Raw genomic sequence first — 16,246 nt, 5'->3', positions numbered from 1 at the left:
CCACTAAAAGTGTCAGACTTAAATAGCACTGATGTTTTGTGTTTTTTTTTTAAGATTTTATTTATTTATTTGACAGAGAGAGACACAGGGAGAGAGGGAGCACAAGCAGGGAGAGTGGGTGAGGGAGAAGCAGGCTTCCCGCGGAGCAGGGAGCCCGATTCGGGGCTCAATCCCAGGACCCGGGATCATGACCTGAGCCGAAGGCAGATGCTTAACGACTGAGCCACCCAGGTGCCCTGCACTAAAGTTTTGAAGCGAGAATTAAAAAGTATGATTCAGTTTAATATGTAAGGTTACTACCAGAAAATACTCCTTTGGTTTTCCAAAATTGAATGGTTGTGTGGCCAGCTGTGGTTCTCTCAAAAGGTACTCCCCAATCTCATCCTGTGTGAGTGTTTGAGGTTTCTGGAGGGTATTGAATAGCATGGTGTACGTGTCATCATGGATGACATTATCACATGATTATATTTTTTCCCATATAAAACAGTGAATGTCATGAAAGAAGACATCACTTTTTTAAAAGGTTTATTTATTTTAGAGACAGAGAGAGAGTGGGCGAGAGAGAGCGTGGCGGGGAGGGGGAGAGGGAGAGAGAGAGTCTCAAGCAGACTCCATGCTGAGTGTGGAGTCCAACACAGGGCTCAATCTCACGACCCTGAGATCATGACTTGAGCAGAAACCAAGGGTTGGTCGCTCAACCCATTGTGCCACCCAGGCATCCCAGAAGACATCACTTTTGAATGTTAATATTTCTGAAAGTGAGCTTAATTGACAGTGTCCATTTACATTGCTATTCTGAGGCTTTACCCAAAAGATCGGGGTAAAATCTTAGAGAATTAAAACTTCCTTGAGAGCTTTCCTTTTAAGTACTGCTCACTGGAGTCAATTTATCCCATTAGACACTGGGTATTGAGAAAAAGAAACATTTCCTATTGCCTCAGGCGCTGTTTCTTCCAGAACAAGGTTAGTCCATTTTAACCCAGTGTACTCCAGAGGTAAATATCTGTAGGTTGTACAAATACCTGTTCCTTTTTCTATCAAGGAGGCCTGAAACCCAGTCACTGTGTTTTAATATTTTGGGTTTGTTTGTTTTTTTTTTAATGAACAGAGCTACCCATTTTTTCTCCGCTTGCAAGCCCTGCTTTAAATGAGTGAAACTCACTTTTTCCATTACCTATTCTGAGAAAGTCTACACTGTTATGGTCCTTGGAATGGTTGATTGATGTAGGAGAAGGTGCGACAAATATGGGTTTTAAAAAGCAGAATTTGATAGAATCATGCATCTGGTGCTTCTGATGAATATGCAGGCTAGCAGAATTTACAGATAAATGCATAATTAACATCAATACAATGTATGATAATGATCTGTTAGAAGCACATGAAAAGATGTGCAACACCATTAGTTATTAGGGAAATGCAAATTAAAACCACAGAGCCAGTGTGATACCTTTGTACATCTACTAGAATATCTATAATTAAAAAGAAATTCTACCCCTGAAACGAATAATACACTATATGTTAACTAAATTGAATTTAAATTAAAAAATTTTTTTAAATAATAAAAAAAAATAAGACTGACCATACCAAGTATCGGTGAGATGTGGAGCAACTAGTGCTCTCATCTATTGTTGGTGAGAATATAAAATGGACAATTTAGCAGTTTCTTAAGTATTTACCCCCCAGAAATGAAAGCCTATGTTCATACAAAAAATTAGTACATAGATTGCTCATAAAAGCTTTATTTGTAATAGCCCCAGACTGTAAACAGCCCAAATGTCCAATGAAAGGATCAGCAAATTGTATTTATTTATTGTATATTTCCATACAATGGAATACCACTCAGCGATAAAAAGAATCAGCTATTCATACATGGAAGACCATGGGTAAGTCTCAAAATAATTATGTTGATTTACAAAAGTCAGAAAGATGACTCTTAGGAATTAAATTAAAATAGTAACAGTGGGACTATAGAAAGGAGAGGAAGAATTTTAGTGTTACTTCAAAGATAGAATTTGTGAGGTTTGATTAGGGAATGATGACTCCCAGGGGGCATAGACTCTGAGGTCTTTCTCTAGTTGGGGTTTCTCTATATGGTTAGTCACCTACTTAGCAGTAAGGATGGCCCATCCATGTATCAGAAATGGTCAGCTAATTGTTTAGTACTTCAAAACTGTAGTAAGGGCTCAATAAGTTGGCCATTTTCTTCCTCCTCCTCTGCTTCTTCTTCTTCCTCCTCATCCTTCTTCTTCTTCCTCCTTTCCCTTTTCCCCTTCTCCTCCTCTTGCTTATTGTTGTTGTTATTATTATTATCATTAGGCATCTGCCATATTGTCAGTAATGATTAGGAAAAACTTTAATCTCCTATTAAAGCCTTTATCAAACAAGGGCACATTAGTCTTTATTACTAGAAGTAATTATAATGTCAACTTTATTCATCTGACTCATTCTCCCCCAAGTTATTTATTTACACATGCTATTTCATTAGACTTTCTTTTACATGGTGTGAAAAAAAAAGAGCATGGCTTAGTGATGAAACAAAGAAATAGAAATTTAGTGACTTTGCTCTTGCCTGTGCTCTAATTCCTGTTTGGTTTAAGGCAAATAGTTTAAATTTCTTATACCTAAATATCTGTGACTGAATCAGAAATGAAATATAGTAATCACATAGGGCTATTAGAGATGTCTAAGTAAAAAACAATGTCTAAGATAATAAGTTTTAACACTAAGTATAGAACTTTATAAAAAGCCAAGTGGGTTGTGTAAATTAGTATATTTCTATAGATGTGACACTCAGGCACCAAGAAACTTACTGCTACCTTAATGTTGTTCATTGATATACTAGATTTAGAAATAGTTACTTAACTTTCCTATCCAGTGTGCTTCCATTACATGCCATACCATCTAACAGGAAATAGATGCCTCGTTGCATTCATTTCATTGGTAATGACGACTTTTCATTTTAAGTCAGCAGGGTTTTCTTGTCTTGTTTTAGGCTTTGTCGATTTGAGCCTCCACGATCAAGTCCACCTTTTGGAATGTGCCTGGCTAGAGATCCTGATGATTGGACTTGTCTGGCGCTCCATGGAGCACCCAGGGAAGCTCCTATTTGCTCCTAACTTGCTCCTGGACAGGTAAGTGACCTGACTGTAGCTTGGGGGAAGCATATCCTTTATAATCACCAGTTTATTCCTAAAACTCTTTTATTTGGTACTCTGTGAGGCACCCAAGAACTTTATGAGATATATTTACTTTACAAAGGGGTGAATGTGGGAGATATAGTCTAGTGAAGTTCACAGAAAGTTAAGGACAACTTTCTGCTGGATGATGCTAGGCATCATAATAGAGCATCCTCAGAGAAGTTCTGTTATTTCTAATACACACATATATAATTTGTATATCATATGTACATATACATATAAAATGTATGTATAGATGTGTATATACATATATATACACATCTATATAACTATGGACTCTAATTTTCTAACTCTACCTTCATCTTACATTAAAAAAATGAATAACCTCCCTTTAATTAAGGTCTCTTTTGGCCCACATACATCCAAACCACAATAGCCTCCTCATTTCCTTCTCCAATTTTCCTATCAGCTAAAGGAGGAAATTTGACCAGCATTCTGAAGGCCACTCCCAGTTCTATCAATTCATAAAAGTTACTTGTTCATTTACAAAAGTGAAGATTTCTGTTTTCAAATGTGCAGCCTTATTTAATGTGTTTTATTTGGGTTGACGCTTTACATACATGATGTCCTTTAAACATCACAGCATGACTGGGAAGCCCACCATTCACACTTGACCAGAAAGAAGCTAAGTTTCAGAGCCATTCTGCTACTCGCAAACAGCACCAAACTACTCAATGGTGGAGCCAAGTTTGGAATTCAAGATCTATCTGGCTCAACACTCATACTGCCTCTGTCCTGTGCACGTGTTCTTCATCCTCTTTCTGGGTCAGTGATGCCTCTCTTGGTTTCCAGGCATACCTAGTATTTGTGGGCCACATAACAATTTGAATGGGAAAAGACCATCTTCTAGCTGTTTCTCGCAAACTTCCTTTGCCTTTGCTCAGCAGTCTAAGGCTGCCAAGGTGGCTATGATGCATCCTTCCACATTCCTTCACTTTGGAGCGCCCCACTACCTCCCCATCTCCTGTCCCTCTCCAGGCCCCCTGACCTCTGGCAAGCCCTAGTGGAGCAGAGTGGCAGCAAAATTTATTTAAGTCCCGGAGGATTGTACAGGTATTGCTTACTGTTTCGTCATTTTGTGTTAGATAGCTTTTGAAAAACAGTGATGATACTGTTCAAGAAGCAGATTTTGCTGTTCGTGGAATAGATTCCCATATTAGAGTTTGGCAAAATTTTCGAGGATGGCTACGAGTCTTGTTCTTTAGAACTTCGCTCGCGCTGTATTCTGTGTCTTTTAGAGGTGTCTCTGCTGTTCTCCTTTCCTTCTCTCCCTTCCCCTTGTTTCTCTTGCCATTTTCCCCCTTCCACTCCTCTTCTTCTTTGTTTTCCTTTGTTTCTTCCTTCCTTCTTTTCTTCTCATCCACCTCTTCCCCCTCCTCCTCCTCCAACTTCTTCTTTCTTAATTTTCTTGTGTTACAGCTGTGTGGTTCTGTGACCAGGTTATAACAAATTTGCAGACCACATACAATCCTTCCCTGCTACAGACTGGAATGTATCTTCAATGCTTAATTTTTTAGGATGTTCATTCATTACTGATCTTCTCCATGATTCCCCATTTCATTCATATCTATCTTTCTGAGTACACACTTTCTGAAAACAGTCATCATGTCATTGCATTTTAAATATAAAAGGGTTGGGGCACCTGGCTGGCTCAGTCAGTAGAGCGTGGAACTCTTGATCTTGGGGTTATGAATGCGGGTCCCATGTTGGGGGTAGAGTTGACTTAAAAAATAAATGTGAAATGATTTGTGACATTACTCCACCCCAAAGAACTCATTTTGCTAATGAGGTATTGATATTGCCTAGGATTTTGTCCACCACCTGCTTCTCTTCTTTTCCCACATACTTTCATTGTAGGTAATGTTCTCTCAAGTCTCTTACTGCAGTGTGAATGAGTGAAATTTCTCATCTCCCTCTGTTCCTACTTTCTTCAATTCTCAATTGGAAGTTCTCACTTCCTTTAGACCAGGATTTCTCAGTGTCTGTGCTACTGACATTTTTAGCAGGTTCATTCTTTCTTGTGGTGACTGTTCCATACACTTTAGGATGTTTAGCAGGACCCTTGAACCCTACGTACTAGAGGCTCATAACACCCCTCCTCCCCAGTGATAACAACCCCAAATGTCTCTGGACATTTCTAAACATGCCCAGTGTGTGGCAGGAGGGGAGGTGCAAAATTGACCCTGGTTGAGAACAACTCTTCTAGACTTTTCTACTTCAGTGCCCTGTAAGCTCTTCAGACTCACCATATCCCTCCCTTGAATATATTGTCTGCCTTATCCATTTTGTTCCTTTTCTTTATTCTCTTTGTTTGTGACATCAACATTCACCTGGACACTGAAGCTATAAAGTTTAAGTTAATCATGGATTTCACACACACCACCCCCCACTAGGTTATCCAGCTATCAAGTCATTTCTGAACCATTTCTGAAATCCATATCTCCCCTTGGTCTCCATCCCTCTGCCCCCATGTGCCCTCTGCACAGGTCCTCACTGTCCCTTCTCCAGATTATTGCCTCTCCACTACCGTCTGTCTCTCTTGGCCACCACCCTTCTTTCTTTCAGTCTGGCCCCCACAGTGTTGCCCCCGATTTCTTTAAGGCACAGTTGTGATCCCAACGCTTCCTGACTCAGCTTCAATTGGCTCTTTCTGTTCCTTAGAAGACACTGTCTAGACTTCTTATCTTGATAATTATGACTCTCTAGTATGACTCTCTAAACACAAACATCTGCAGAACCAGTCAAATGCTGTAAATGAGGAAGGCCAGTGGGTGTGAGTCCAAAAGGCAGTGCCGAGGATTAGGTGAAGTTGGTGAGCTCTTGTCCAGGCTAAAAACACCTGGGTACTGAATTCAGCCCGAGGGGCATAAACGTAACTACACATTCCAAGTTTTTCTGAAAGGCTGCCTTTAGGGTTCCTTGTCAGCAATATATCCGTTCTTTATGGCTTATTTCAGATGTACTCTTCCATTAAACCCTTCTTTACACTCTCCCCTCTGTAGACGAAGGGGGCCTTTCCTTGGTCTCAGTTCTTGTGTGTGGTCTGCTCTCAGTCCCCTTCTGCCATGCAGACATTGTGATTGTGTGTCTTCTCTTCCTCACCTGCTCGTAAGCTTCTTGTGGGCAGCAACCAGAGCTTGTTCATCTTTTTGTTACTTCCAATGCACAAAGTCTTCTATGACTCCCAGTAAGTCTTTGTTAATCTTGTTTGTTAATCTCACTGGCTGAGGTCAGCCGGGTGGTTTGTGGCAGTCAGTAGAATCTACATCTGATGATCATTTCAGCTATTCTTGGCATCCAACTCACTCACTTCTTATTCATTGTTACTCATCAATTCCTGGCTTGGTCCCTTAAAGATTTAGCAGAAATTAAAATCCGTCTGTTTTGAAAAGATTTTTAAAATTACTAAATGTGCTTGGTTTAGGCTTACACTTCTGCTTCTACTCCACAAACCTGTTCTGCAGCTTCTGAATTCCAAACAGGGATAAGCTTCTTCTTATTTTTTCCCATAACTAAAGCCACTATCGAGTAATCTCAAGATCTTAATGCATTTAAGGACACTCAGGCACATTTTACTAATTAGAAAAGTATATAAATAAGTGTAAATTATATAAATAATATAAAATATAAAATAAAAAATTTGATTTATAATATAAAATTTTCTACACTTTCCTAATTAACATGCACCCAAATATTAGGAAATTTCAATATTATTAAATTACCCTTTGTATTGGAGGGATGACTCCCTTTGATGACATTGATCTGTGCATACCAGTAAAAATATGTGCTCAGCAGCCCGTTTGAAGTTCCATCTACCTGCAAGATGGTTTTGAGTGATAGCTGAGAATAACTGTTTATGTTTTTACCTTGCAGGCTTCTAGCCCTTTTGATAACATCCAACTCTCTGATTAGCATAAATCACTCTGCCCTCCCTGTTGCTCTTTTCCCATCAGATTGTACACAGTAAACATTTTTTGTAACAAACCATAGAAATCCCTAAGTTTCAAAGCTTAACTGACAGCTGGTAAGCACAAAATGAGCATTACGTCCTCCTTTTAATTTTAGCTCAGGCTCTGTGACACAACCTTTGAAAAGTCAGCCACCTCCATTGGCTGTTTACCTCTATGATAGAAACAGGGAAAAGAGAGAGCCAAGAGTCCCACGGAGTCCCGTCACCCACGGATTACCAATGCTAACTGGAGACGGGGCTTATCTGCGATTGATGACAATGATGTCCCGTTCTCTCAAACCTTGTGCCTTACAAGACCATCAGGAGGATAAAATTTGTCCCAGTCATGCCTCGTAATTACTCAGATGTTAGAACTGGCACACGGGGTTTAGTGATTACAGGAATATAGAAACCTGCTGGGTTGCCATCCCACGTTTGTGAACGGAGGACATAGTTCCTATCTTGAGTTTATTTAAAAAGAGTTATTGCCTGATTTACTCCCTGATGACAACCCGTGGTATCTTGATTCTGGTAGTTCAGAGCTTTCCTGGTAGTCATATGCTCGAAGGCTAATTTTACCCTTGGTCTGCTTAGCCTACCCACACTTTCCAGTTCTTCCCTGTGTCCTGCAGCAATGAGTTCCAAGCACTTCATGCAGTCATCTCTTCCTGTGAAAACCAAGAAATAAAGGTTATTATAAGGTATAAATAAAGAACCCAGTAACTTCTCATGCTGTGTGTGTGTGTGTGTGTGTGTGTGTGTGTGTGTGTTTTACAAGAGGAAAGTTAAAGATAATAAGAATGCCTGTGAAAGTAATCAGGAAATGGAGAGAACTATTTTCCATTCTAGCACCTAATCCTCTGGTGTGTTTTGGCACCAGAAAACACAAAATATGTCCTCTGTGTCAACTAGGAATGCGTCTCTTCGTTTAGTCCTGCTTGAGTGCTCCCGTTGGAAAAATATAGACTGAAAATGTTCAGCATATATCATTCCTGGTGGGGTCTCTTTGCTCTTGCAGGAGTACAATTTGCTATCGCAGGAAGGCAGATGTCATGTTAGAGGAACCAATGTAAATTGCGTGTTCAGGAAGACTATCCAGTTTCCAAGGGACAGTCTAATTCTGTTTTGCTGGCGCCATCAGTGCTAACAAATTCTGAGAAATATTTGTGGATTTCTCAGTGAAGCCAAAGCACTCTGTTTTGAGTCCCATTCACTCTCAGAGAAACAACTATTCGTCCATTTGAAAAGCAGGGCTTAATTCGACAAATAGAATATTCCTTTCATACAGTATCTGGCCAGAGGGTTGTTGATCTAGCTCTTCCCCTTGCTCCCACATCAGGACGCTCTGCCTGTAGGAAATAGTACCGAACAGCAGAAAGTTCTACTTGTAGGCATGGAATAGGAATGAGTTCTCTTCCTTAAGAGAAAAACAGGTTGCTGCACCAGAGAAAGCATTTGGCCTCTTCTACTAAATAGCAGACTGTTTCCAGATGATACATTCATTTTAAATGGAAAAGAAAAAGTCATTTTCTAGAAGCAAGAACATTTCTCAATTTAGCTTGTTTATTGTAAATATTTCAGAAAAAAACTTGTAAATAAAAACATGGAAGTAAAACAGTGCTTCCAGCAACACTTTTATTGGCTTTTTTTTTTTTTTTTAAAGTAAGAAGGGAAAAATGAAGGGGGGGAATCGGAGGGGAAGACGAACCATGAGAGACTATGGACTCTGAGAAACCAACAGGGTTCTAGAGGGGAGGGGGGTAGGGGGATGGGTTAGCCCGGTGATGGGTATTAAAGAGAGCACGTACTGAATGGAGCACCGGGTGTTATATGCAAACAATGCATCATGGAACACTATATCAAAAACTAACGATGTAATGTATGGTGATTAACATAACATAATAAAATAAAAGGAAAAAAGAAAAAAAAATAATCACTGGAAAAAAATGTAGCCTTTTTTTTCCCGTGTAAAGCTTGATGTAAATTCTTTGTAGATTCTTTATTTGGAAGAGTAAAAAATAAAGTTCTGAAATAAGTTGATGAATTCAGAATGTGATCTGTCTAAAGGTTTCTTGGGTATGGAGAGAGGGACCTCTCTATATTATTCCCTTTGCAGATTTTTCCTCTCTAAAAAATGTGTGCCGCATGGAAGGGGGGCATTATAGTACCTGGGGAAGCAGGTGCAGTGGGAGGGGTGGGGGACAAGTGATCCACCCATCAGAAAAGTCAGTCCTGAACCGGAGACAATTTTCGTCACTCTGGGAATTCTGCTGGATTCCTTCCATAACTTTCCAGGTGGGCTTTGGTTTGTGTAACTGTTTGCTTCATTCATATATCAAGAAATGTGTTCATAACCTTTTTTTCACTCTACTTTATAGGATTGGATAAAAAAAGAAAAGAAAGGAAGGCAAAATTTATTTAACATAACTGTTTGCTTCATTCATATCTCAAGAAATGTGTTCATAACCTTTTTTTCACTCTATAGAATTGGATAAAAAAAGAAAAGAAAGGAAGGCAAAATTTATTTAACTTCTTTAAATGAGTACAGTACTGCAGTGGGTTGTCTTCTATGCTATATCTCATTAATTGTATGAGCATACAGGTAAAAAGATTTATATTCTGACTCTGGATCCATTGGTTCTTTCCGGTTCCGAGTCCTTAATTACTCAACGGCAGATGCCAGTTGACTGATTTGTAAAAGTCTTTCATTGAGCATTCTGACAAATCCTGGGAATATGAAATTGTAAACAGTACAGGAGAAAAATTGAGGCCAAAAAGGGGAGAAATTAGCAACCTGCTGTTATTACTGCTTACCTATCATTGAAAATGAATCAAAATATTTATTTGACTAAAAACCAATTGCATTATATGCTTTAAATGGAGCAATTCTATGACATGTGAATTTTATCTCATGAAAAATATTAAACACACACACACACATACTGGAATTTCAGGAAAAGTCATTTTGGCCATCAAGTCATGAAGGCATTTGTAGGGGTTCTGTTGAAAAAAGGCAAAAAAAAAAAAAAAAAAAACTAACCGTTGAAACCAAGGTTTCTCCTTAAAAACAAAAGCAACTAAGTAGCACTATATAATAAACCTTGCTAAGCCACAAGTCTTTAACTTCTCTAGAGGAATAAGCCTGTAAACAGTGAGGATCCACTGAACATAAAACTGCTCCAGAGGAAAAGGCAGAATTTCAGCCCAAGAATTAATCCTGTGTAGGAGGTTAATTTGACTTCTTACATTTTTACATACCATATTATTTTTGTATTTACCATTTACTATTAACAATTAAACATCAGCTTAAGGGACTTAAGTATAATCAAAACAGTATTTTTGACAGTTTAATTTTAAAATATCTTAATATTATTTAAGGCGTACATGCTACATAGGGATAACCAAATAATCCCCTTCAGATCTGCTTTTGGCACGGGTACCTCTCCATAGTCGGCATCGGAAGGATTTTCACGCATTTTAGCGAGTCCCATTAAAATCCAGTGATAAAGGAGGACGACAACTCAAGTCTGTGTAAGTTAGGATTCAGTGTAAGTCAACTCAATAGATATTTATGGAGAACCACCATGTCTCTGGGCCTCTGCATGATACAGGAGGATATGAAAAAAAAAAAAAGAAGTTTAAGAAGCAGACCTGTCCTCAGGGAATTTACTGTCTACTGGTAGAATAAAGTGGTATACAAATGAATGCAAGCAAAAGCAAGACCTCAGCAGGGCCCCACTGCACCCCAGTTCATTCATGTCTAGTGTTATTTTCCTCCATCAATTTCTAATGGTTATAGACTCAGAGTAAAAATCAGCCCTTGGTTTACACTTGCATTTATATACTGATTCACTCTTGACATTCCCATGCTGGCATAAATATACTTACTATACATTTATCCTGCCTAAAAGTACACTCTGATTATAGATAACTCTAAAGGTGAGAACATTCCACGTGTTGGTCCTTTTGGAGCTGTTAGGAGGGCAGCAAGAGATTTTGGCAAAGGTTTATCAAGGTCAATGATCACAGATTATGCATCTTTGAAATATTACTTATGTCAGGGTATTAGTACTACTTGGATATTTTCCTATTGATGACAGCTCTTAATTTTATGAGTACATTGAGGTTTGTCTTCAGGATAAAAGAAATTACTATGTTTGTTTTCATTTCCTGTTATAAGTCAAAATTGTCTTTATTATTAGTGTCATGGTTATATGACCTCATGATCTATGATTAAGTTCCAGTTTTTTTGGTGTTGTTGACTTCTTGAGGTCTCCTAATACAAAGAAAAAGGATGAAGTCTCTGTTCTGAAGCTTCTAGTGGCATTTTAAGTCATTAAATATTCTTATTTGTTATTTTACCTGTATTTTCATTTCATCAAATGGAAGAGAGATGGAAAAAGCATACCATTGGTATTTTCTTTGATTTTTATACCATAGTAGAGAATTAGTTTCTTAACCTGTTTACATGATTTACCACTCTTCATTGCCAGTGATTCTAAGATCCATCATGACTTTATCATTGGAAAATAAGATGCAACAAGCATGATACGATGATAAAGAAGGGTTACTTAGTGCATACCCCTGAGAGGAAAAGGGCTTCTCCTGTATCTTGCAGGTTTGGTCAGGATGAGCAGTGGAGGCTGCAGCGGGATCCACCTCAGCCTCTGAGGAGAGCAGAGCCTGAGCAAACCCTTACTTCAGTGTGAGTGTGGCGTAGAGCGCCCGGATGAAGAAGGTTTCGAGATCTGTGGTCTTGGCCATTGAAGGGATGACAGTGCTATGCACAGGAGTTAGAAAGACACGGGAAAGAGTAGGTATTGGGGATATCTGATGAGCTTTTCTTTATACATGTTGAGTTTAAGATATAGAAAGGATATACTAAAGGCTGTGTTCAGCAGGAAGTTGGATGTCAGAAGAGAGATGGAGATAGAAGATTCAAGTCATCTCCATAGTTAAAAGTGTGGGGTGAATATGATAAGCAGACAAGACAGTGGAGGAGATGTCTTAAGGGCTGAGGAAAGACCTCTTAAAAGTCTGACCTTTAGGAGTTGTAAGGAGAAGAGAATCCCGCCTGCCAGCCTGGGGCTAAGGCAGAGTTGTTTGAGGACAGCAGCACAGTCTCTGATTCCAAGGGAGGGATGGATGAATTATGCTAAATACTGCAGAGAGATGTGTAGGAGCAAGGGGAAGGCACTAAGCATTTATTTTTTTTTTTAATTTTTTTTTTTTTAAGATTTTATTTATATATTTGAGAGAGAGAATGAGAGACAGAGAGCACGAGAGGGAAGAGGGTCAGAGGGAGAAGCAGACCCCTGCTGAGCAGGGAGCCCGATGTGGGACTTGATCCCGGGACTCCAGGATCATGACCTGAGCCGAAGGCAGTCGCTTAACCAACTGAGCCACCCAGGCGCCCGGCACTAAGCATTTATTAACTGGGGATCACAGTTGTCCCTAAAGAGGACATTTTTAGTAAAGAGGTAGGAAAACAACAACAACAACAACAACAACAACAACAACAACCAGAGTATCAATGTGTTAAATGAAAGTATAATGTATAAAAGAGAAGATGGGCAGGAAAAATTAGGGAAAGGAAATGTAAACTAGCTTTTGAAATGTTTGGTGGTAAAAAGCCATGGAGCTCTAGTTGCTGATAGCAACAGCAAAGGGAGCTGCTGTCCTAGCTCCATCCAGTAATGTCCCATGAGAATTTTTTACTGGCTAGTTGTCATTGTGCTTTTCCACCAGCCATGTATGAAAGGGCTTGTTTTTCCACAGCTTCTCCAGTAGAAGACGTTGTCAAACTTTTGGATTTTTGCCAATCTGATAGGTAAGAAGTATCTCAGGATGGTTTTAATTACATTTCCTTTTACTTTTGAATGGAATCGAGCATCTTATTTATGTTTAAAGGCCCTTTCATTTATTCTTTGGTGAATTGTGTATTCATATTTTTGTCCATTTTTGTACCAGCTTGTCTTTTTCTTTTTCTTTTTTTAAAGATTTTATTTATTTATTTATTTGAGAGAGCGAGAATGAGAGAGAGCACATGAGAGGGGGAAGGTCAGAGGGAGAAGCAGACTCCCTGCTGAGCAGGGAGCCCGACATGGGACTCGATCCCGGGACTCCAGGATCATGACCTGAGCCGAAGGCAGTCGCTTAACCGACTGAGCCACCCAGGCACCCCCAGCTTGTCTTTTTCTATTCCTTGATTTTTAGGAACTGTAGGTATGTTAGAAGTAGACTAGCTTTTCTCAGTATAAGTTGCCAAAATCTTTTCTCAGTTTCTCATTTGCATTTCAACTGTTTATGGAGGTTTTTGGTGTGCAAAATGCTTTTGGAAGTTAAGTTTTATGGCAAAAATATATGAATCTTTCACATTATTGGAATGGCTTCCCTGCCCCCAAGTTATAATTATATTCACTTCTGCTTGCTTTTAGTACTTTTTACTCTTATGTCTTGGATCCATCCATTTGGAATTTATCTTGATATACAGTAAGAAATAAAGACTGATTTTTATATTTTTCCAGATGGCTTTTCAGTATTGCCAGCACCATTTATGAAAAAATTATTTTCTCAAGTGATTTGAGATGCATCCTTAATTACACGCTCAATTCCTTCATAAACTTAAGTCCTTCTATGAAATTTTAGTTATCTTCTAAGGTTTATCTACTTATGAATCAATACCACATAGCTTTACTTATGGCAGCTCCAAATCGGGTTTTAATTCTGACCAGGCTCTATCTCCAATGCTGCTTGCGGATTTTTCAGGGGTTTACAGGTGATTCTTCCTGGTTTCTTTTTACGGGTGATCTTTAGTATTAACTTGTTTAACTCCATAAGAAAACTTGATAATTTTATTAAGATCATATTATATATAAGTTGGCTTAAGAAGTATTAATGTCTTTATGAGGTTGAATCTTCCTAAGAACAAGGTGTGCCTCTTCATTTGTTCAGATTATTTTCATGTGTCTTTCAGAAGTGTTTTCAAGTATCCTTATATATATTTTGCATGTATTTTTAAGATTATGCCTAGCTATTATATATATAATGTTAATATAAATAAATATACATATTGTTTACACATAAGTAGATAGTTGATATTACATGTTATTTTTGTACACTACTTTACTGAATTCACTTATTGTTTAGGGTAGTTGTTCTATTAATTTCCATAGGCTTTCCTAATACATAATCGTATCATCTGCAAATAGGTTGTTTTACCTCTTCCTTTCTATCCCTAAGAATCGAAGTGTTTTTTCTTATCTAGTTGTGTTAAATAATACCTCTAATACCTTGTAAAAATAATGACAAAGTAAACATCATTTCTTTTTTCCTATACGTTCCTATTACAAGAGTTTCTATGGATTTCTGTGTTATTAGGTGTTTTTATAAGGAATGAAGGTTATTGTTTTTGCATTGAAATTTATAAGAAAGTTTGGTATGAAATTTTCTCTTTGGGTAGTCTTTACTAGTTTTTGTTATTAGTGTTACACATGCCCCACAAAACGAGTTTGGAAGTTTTCTATGCTCTGAAAAGTTTAAGTAGCATTGGGATCAGTTGATCTTTAAATCTCCAAATTTTGGTATATTTGTCTTTCAAAACCTTCTGGACCCGGTGGCTCTCTCAAAGAGGGGCTCCTTGAACACTTTAATTCTTTTTTTTTTCTTTTTTTTAAGATTTTATTTATTTATTTTGGAGAGAGAGACAGAGATAGCGAGAGAGAGCACAAGCAGGGAGGAGAGGGAGAAGCAGGCGCTCTGCCGAGCAGGGAGCCTGACGTGGGGCTCGATCCCAGCACACTGGGATCATGACCTGAGCTGAAGGCAGCTGCTTAACTGACTGAACCACCCAGTCACCCCCACTTTAATTCTTCTGTAGTAATTAGTCTCTTTAGACTTTTCACCTCTCCTGGAGTCAGTTTTGGTATATAAATCTGATCAAGTTATTTATTTTTTCTAGATTTTCAAATTATTTGCATTGAATTGGATAAAATTTCTGATGATTTTAAAAAATTTTCCTCTGGCTTGATGGTTACTTCCACCTTGTAATTTATTTTGTGTTTTTATCCTTCTTTTAGAAAACTTAGGTCAGCTAGTGGTTTCTGTATTTTGTCAATTCTTTTCCCTAAAAGACTAGCTTAAATTTTTTCTTATTAGTTCTACTGGTTTTCTACTTTCTAACTCATCATTATATTTTTGACTTTATTAAGTCCTTCCTTTTGCTTTCATTCAGTTAACTTTGTAGTTCCTTCTCTAGCTTTTTGAGTTGATTTTAAAATCATTTATTTTCATATCATAATAGAGGTAGTTAATGCAAAGAGTTTTCTCAAAGGTCTTCCTTGGTTATGTCCCATTGATTCTGATGTATCTTGCTTTTATTATCCTTAAAATATCCTTATCTATCTATTCTATCTACCCTTAGAATATTATCCTTAGAATAAGGATAATAAGTAAGATAAATCCTATATTCAGCAACTTCACATTTTATTTTCCCTTTTATTCAAGAGTTGTTTAATAAACAGTTTAATTTCCAGGGTATTTTTTGTTTTTTGTTTTGTTTTGTTATTAATAAACTTTTTTTTTTTTTTTTTGCTTTGGGAGTCAGAGAATACTGCTTACATTATTTCAATTATTTTTGGGACTTATTAAGGTTTTCTTTGTAATCTTTTTTTTTTTAATTTTTTTATTGTTATGTTAATCCCCATACATTACATCATTAGTTTTAGATATAGTGTTCCATGATTCATTGTTTGTGCATAACACCCAGTGCTCCATGCAGAACGTGCCCTCCTCAATACCCATCACCAGGCTAACCCATCCTCCCACCCCCCTCCCCTCTAGAACCCTCAGTTTGTTTTTCAGAGTCCATCGTCTCTCATGGTTCTTCTCCCCCTCCGATTTCCCCCCCTTCATTCTTCCCCTCCTGCTACATTCTTCTTCTTCTTTTTTTCTTTCTTAACATATATTGCATTATTTGTTTCAGAGGTACAGATCTGAGATTCAACAGTCCTGCACAATTCACAGCGCTTACCAGAACACATACCCTCCCCAGTGTCCATCACCCAGTCACCCCATCCCTCCCACCCCACCCCCCACTCCA

At 38.2% G+C, this 16,246-nt stretch overlaps 1 protein-coding gene across 1 annotated transcript in view; it reads left to right on the top strand.

Annotated features, from left to right (window-relative positions):
* ESR1 (estrogen receptor 1) overlaps nucleotides 1-16,246 on the top strand; it is a 265,211-nt gene that overhangs the window by 183,097 nt on the left and 65,868 nt on the right. The window contains exon 6 of the mRNA XM_032407648.1: nucleotides 2,993-3,131. Within this exon, the coding sequence (XP_032263539.1) occupies nucleotides 2,993-3,131 (139 nt within the window). The remainder of the gene's footprint in view (nucleotides 1-2,992; nucleotides 3,132-16,246) is intronic.

This window comes from Phoca vitulina, unplaced genomic scaffold (genome assembly GCF_004348235.1).
Source record: "Phoca vitulina isolate PV1807 unplaced genomic scaffold, GSC_HSeal_1.0 scaffold9, whole genome shotgun sequence".
NCBI classification, from domain to species: Eukaryota; Metazoa; Chordata; class Mammalia; order Carnivora; family Phocidae; genus Phoca; species Phoca vitulina.
Note: the sequence above shows the minus strand (reverse complement) of the source record. Positions and strands in the feature narration are given on the sequence as shown.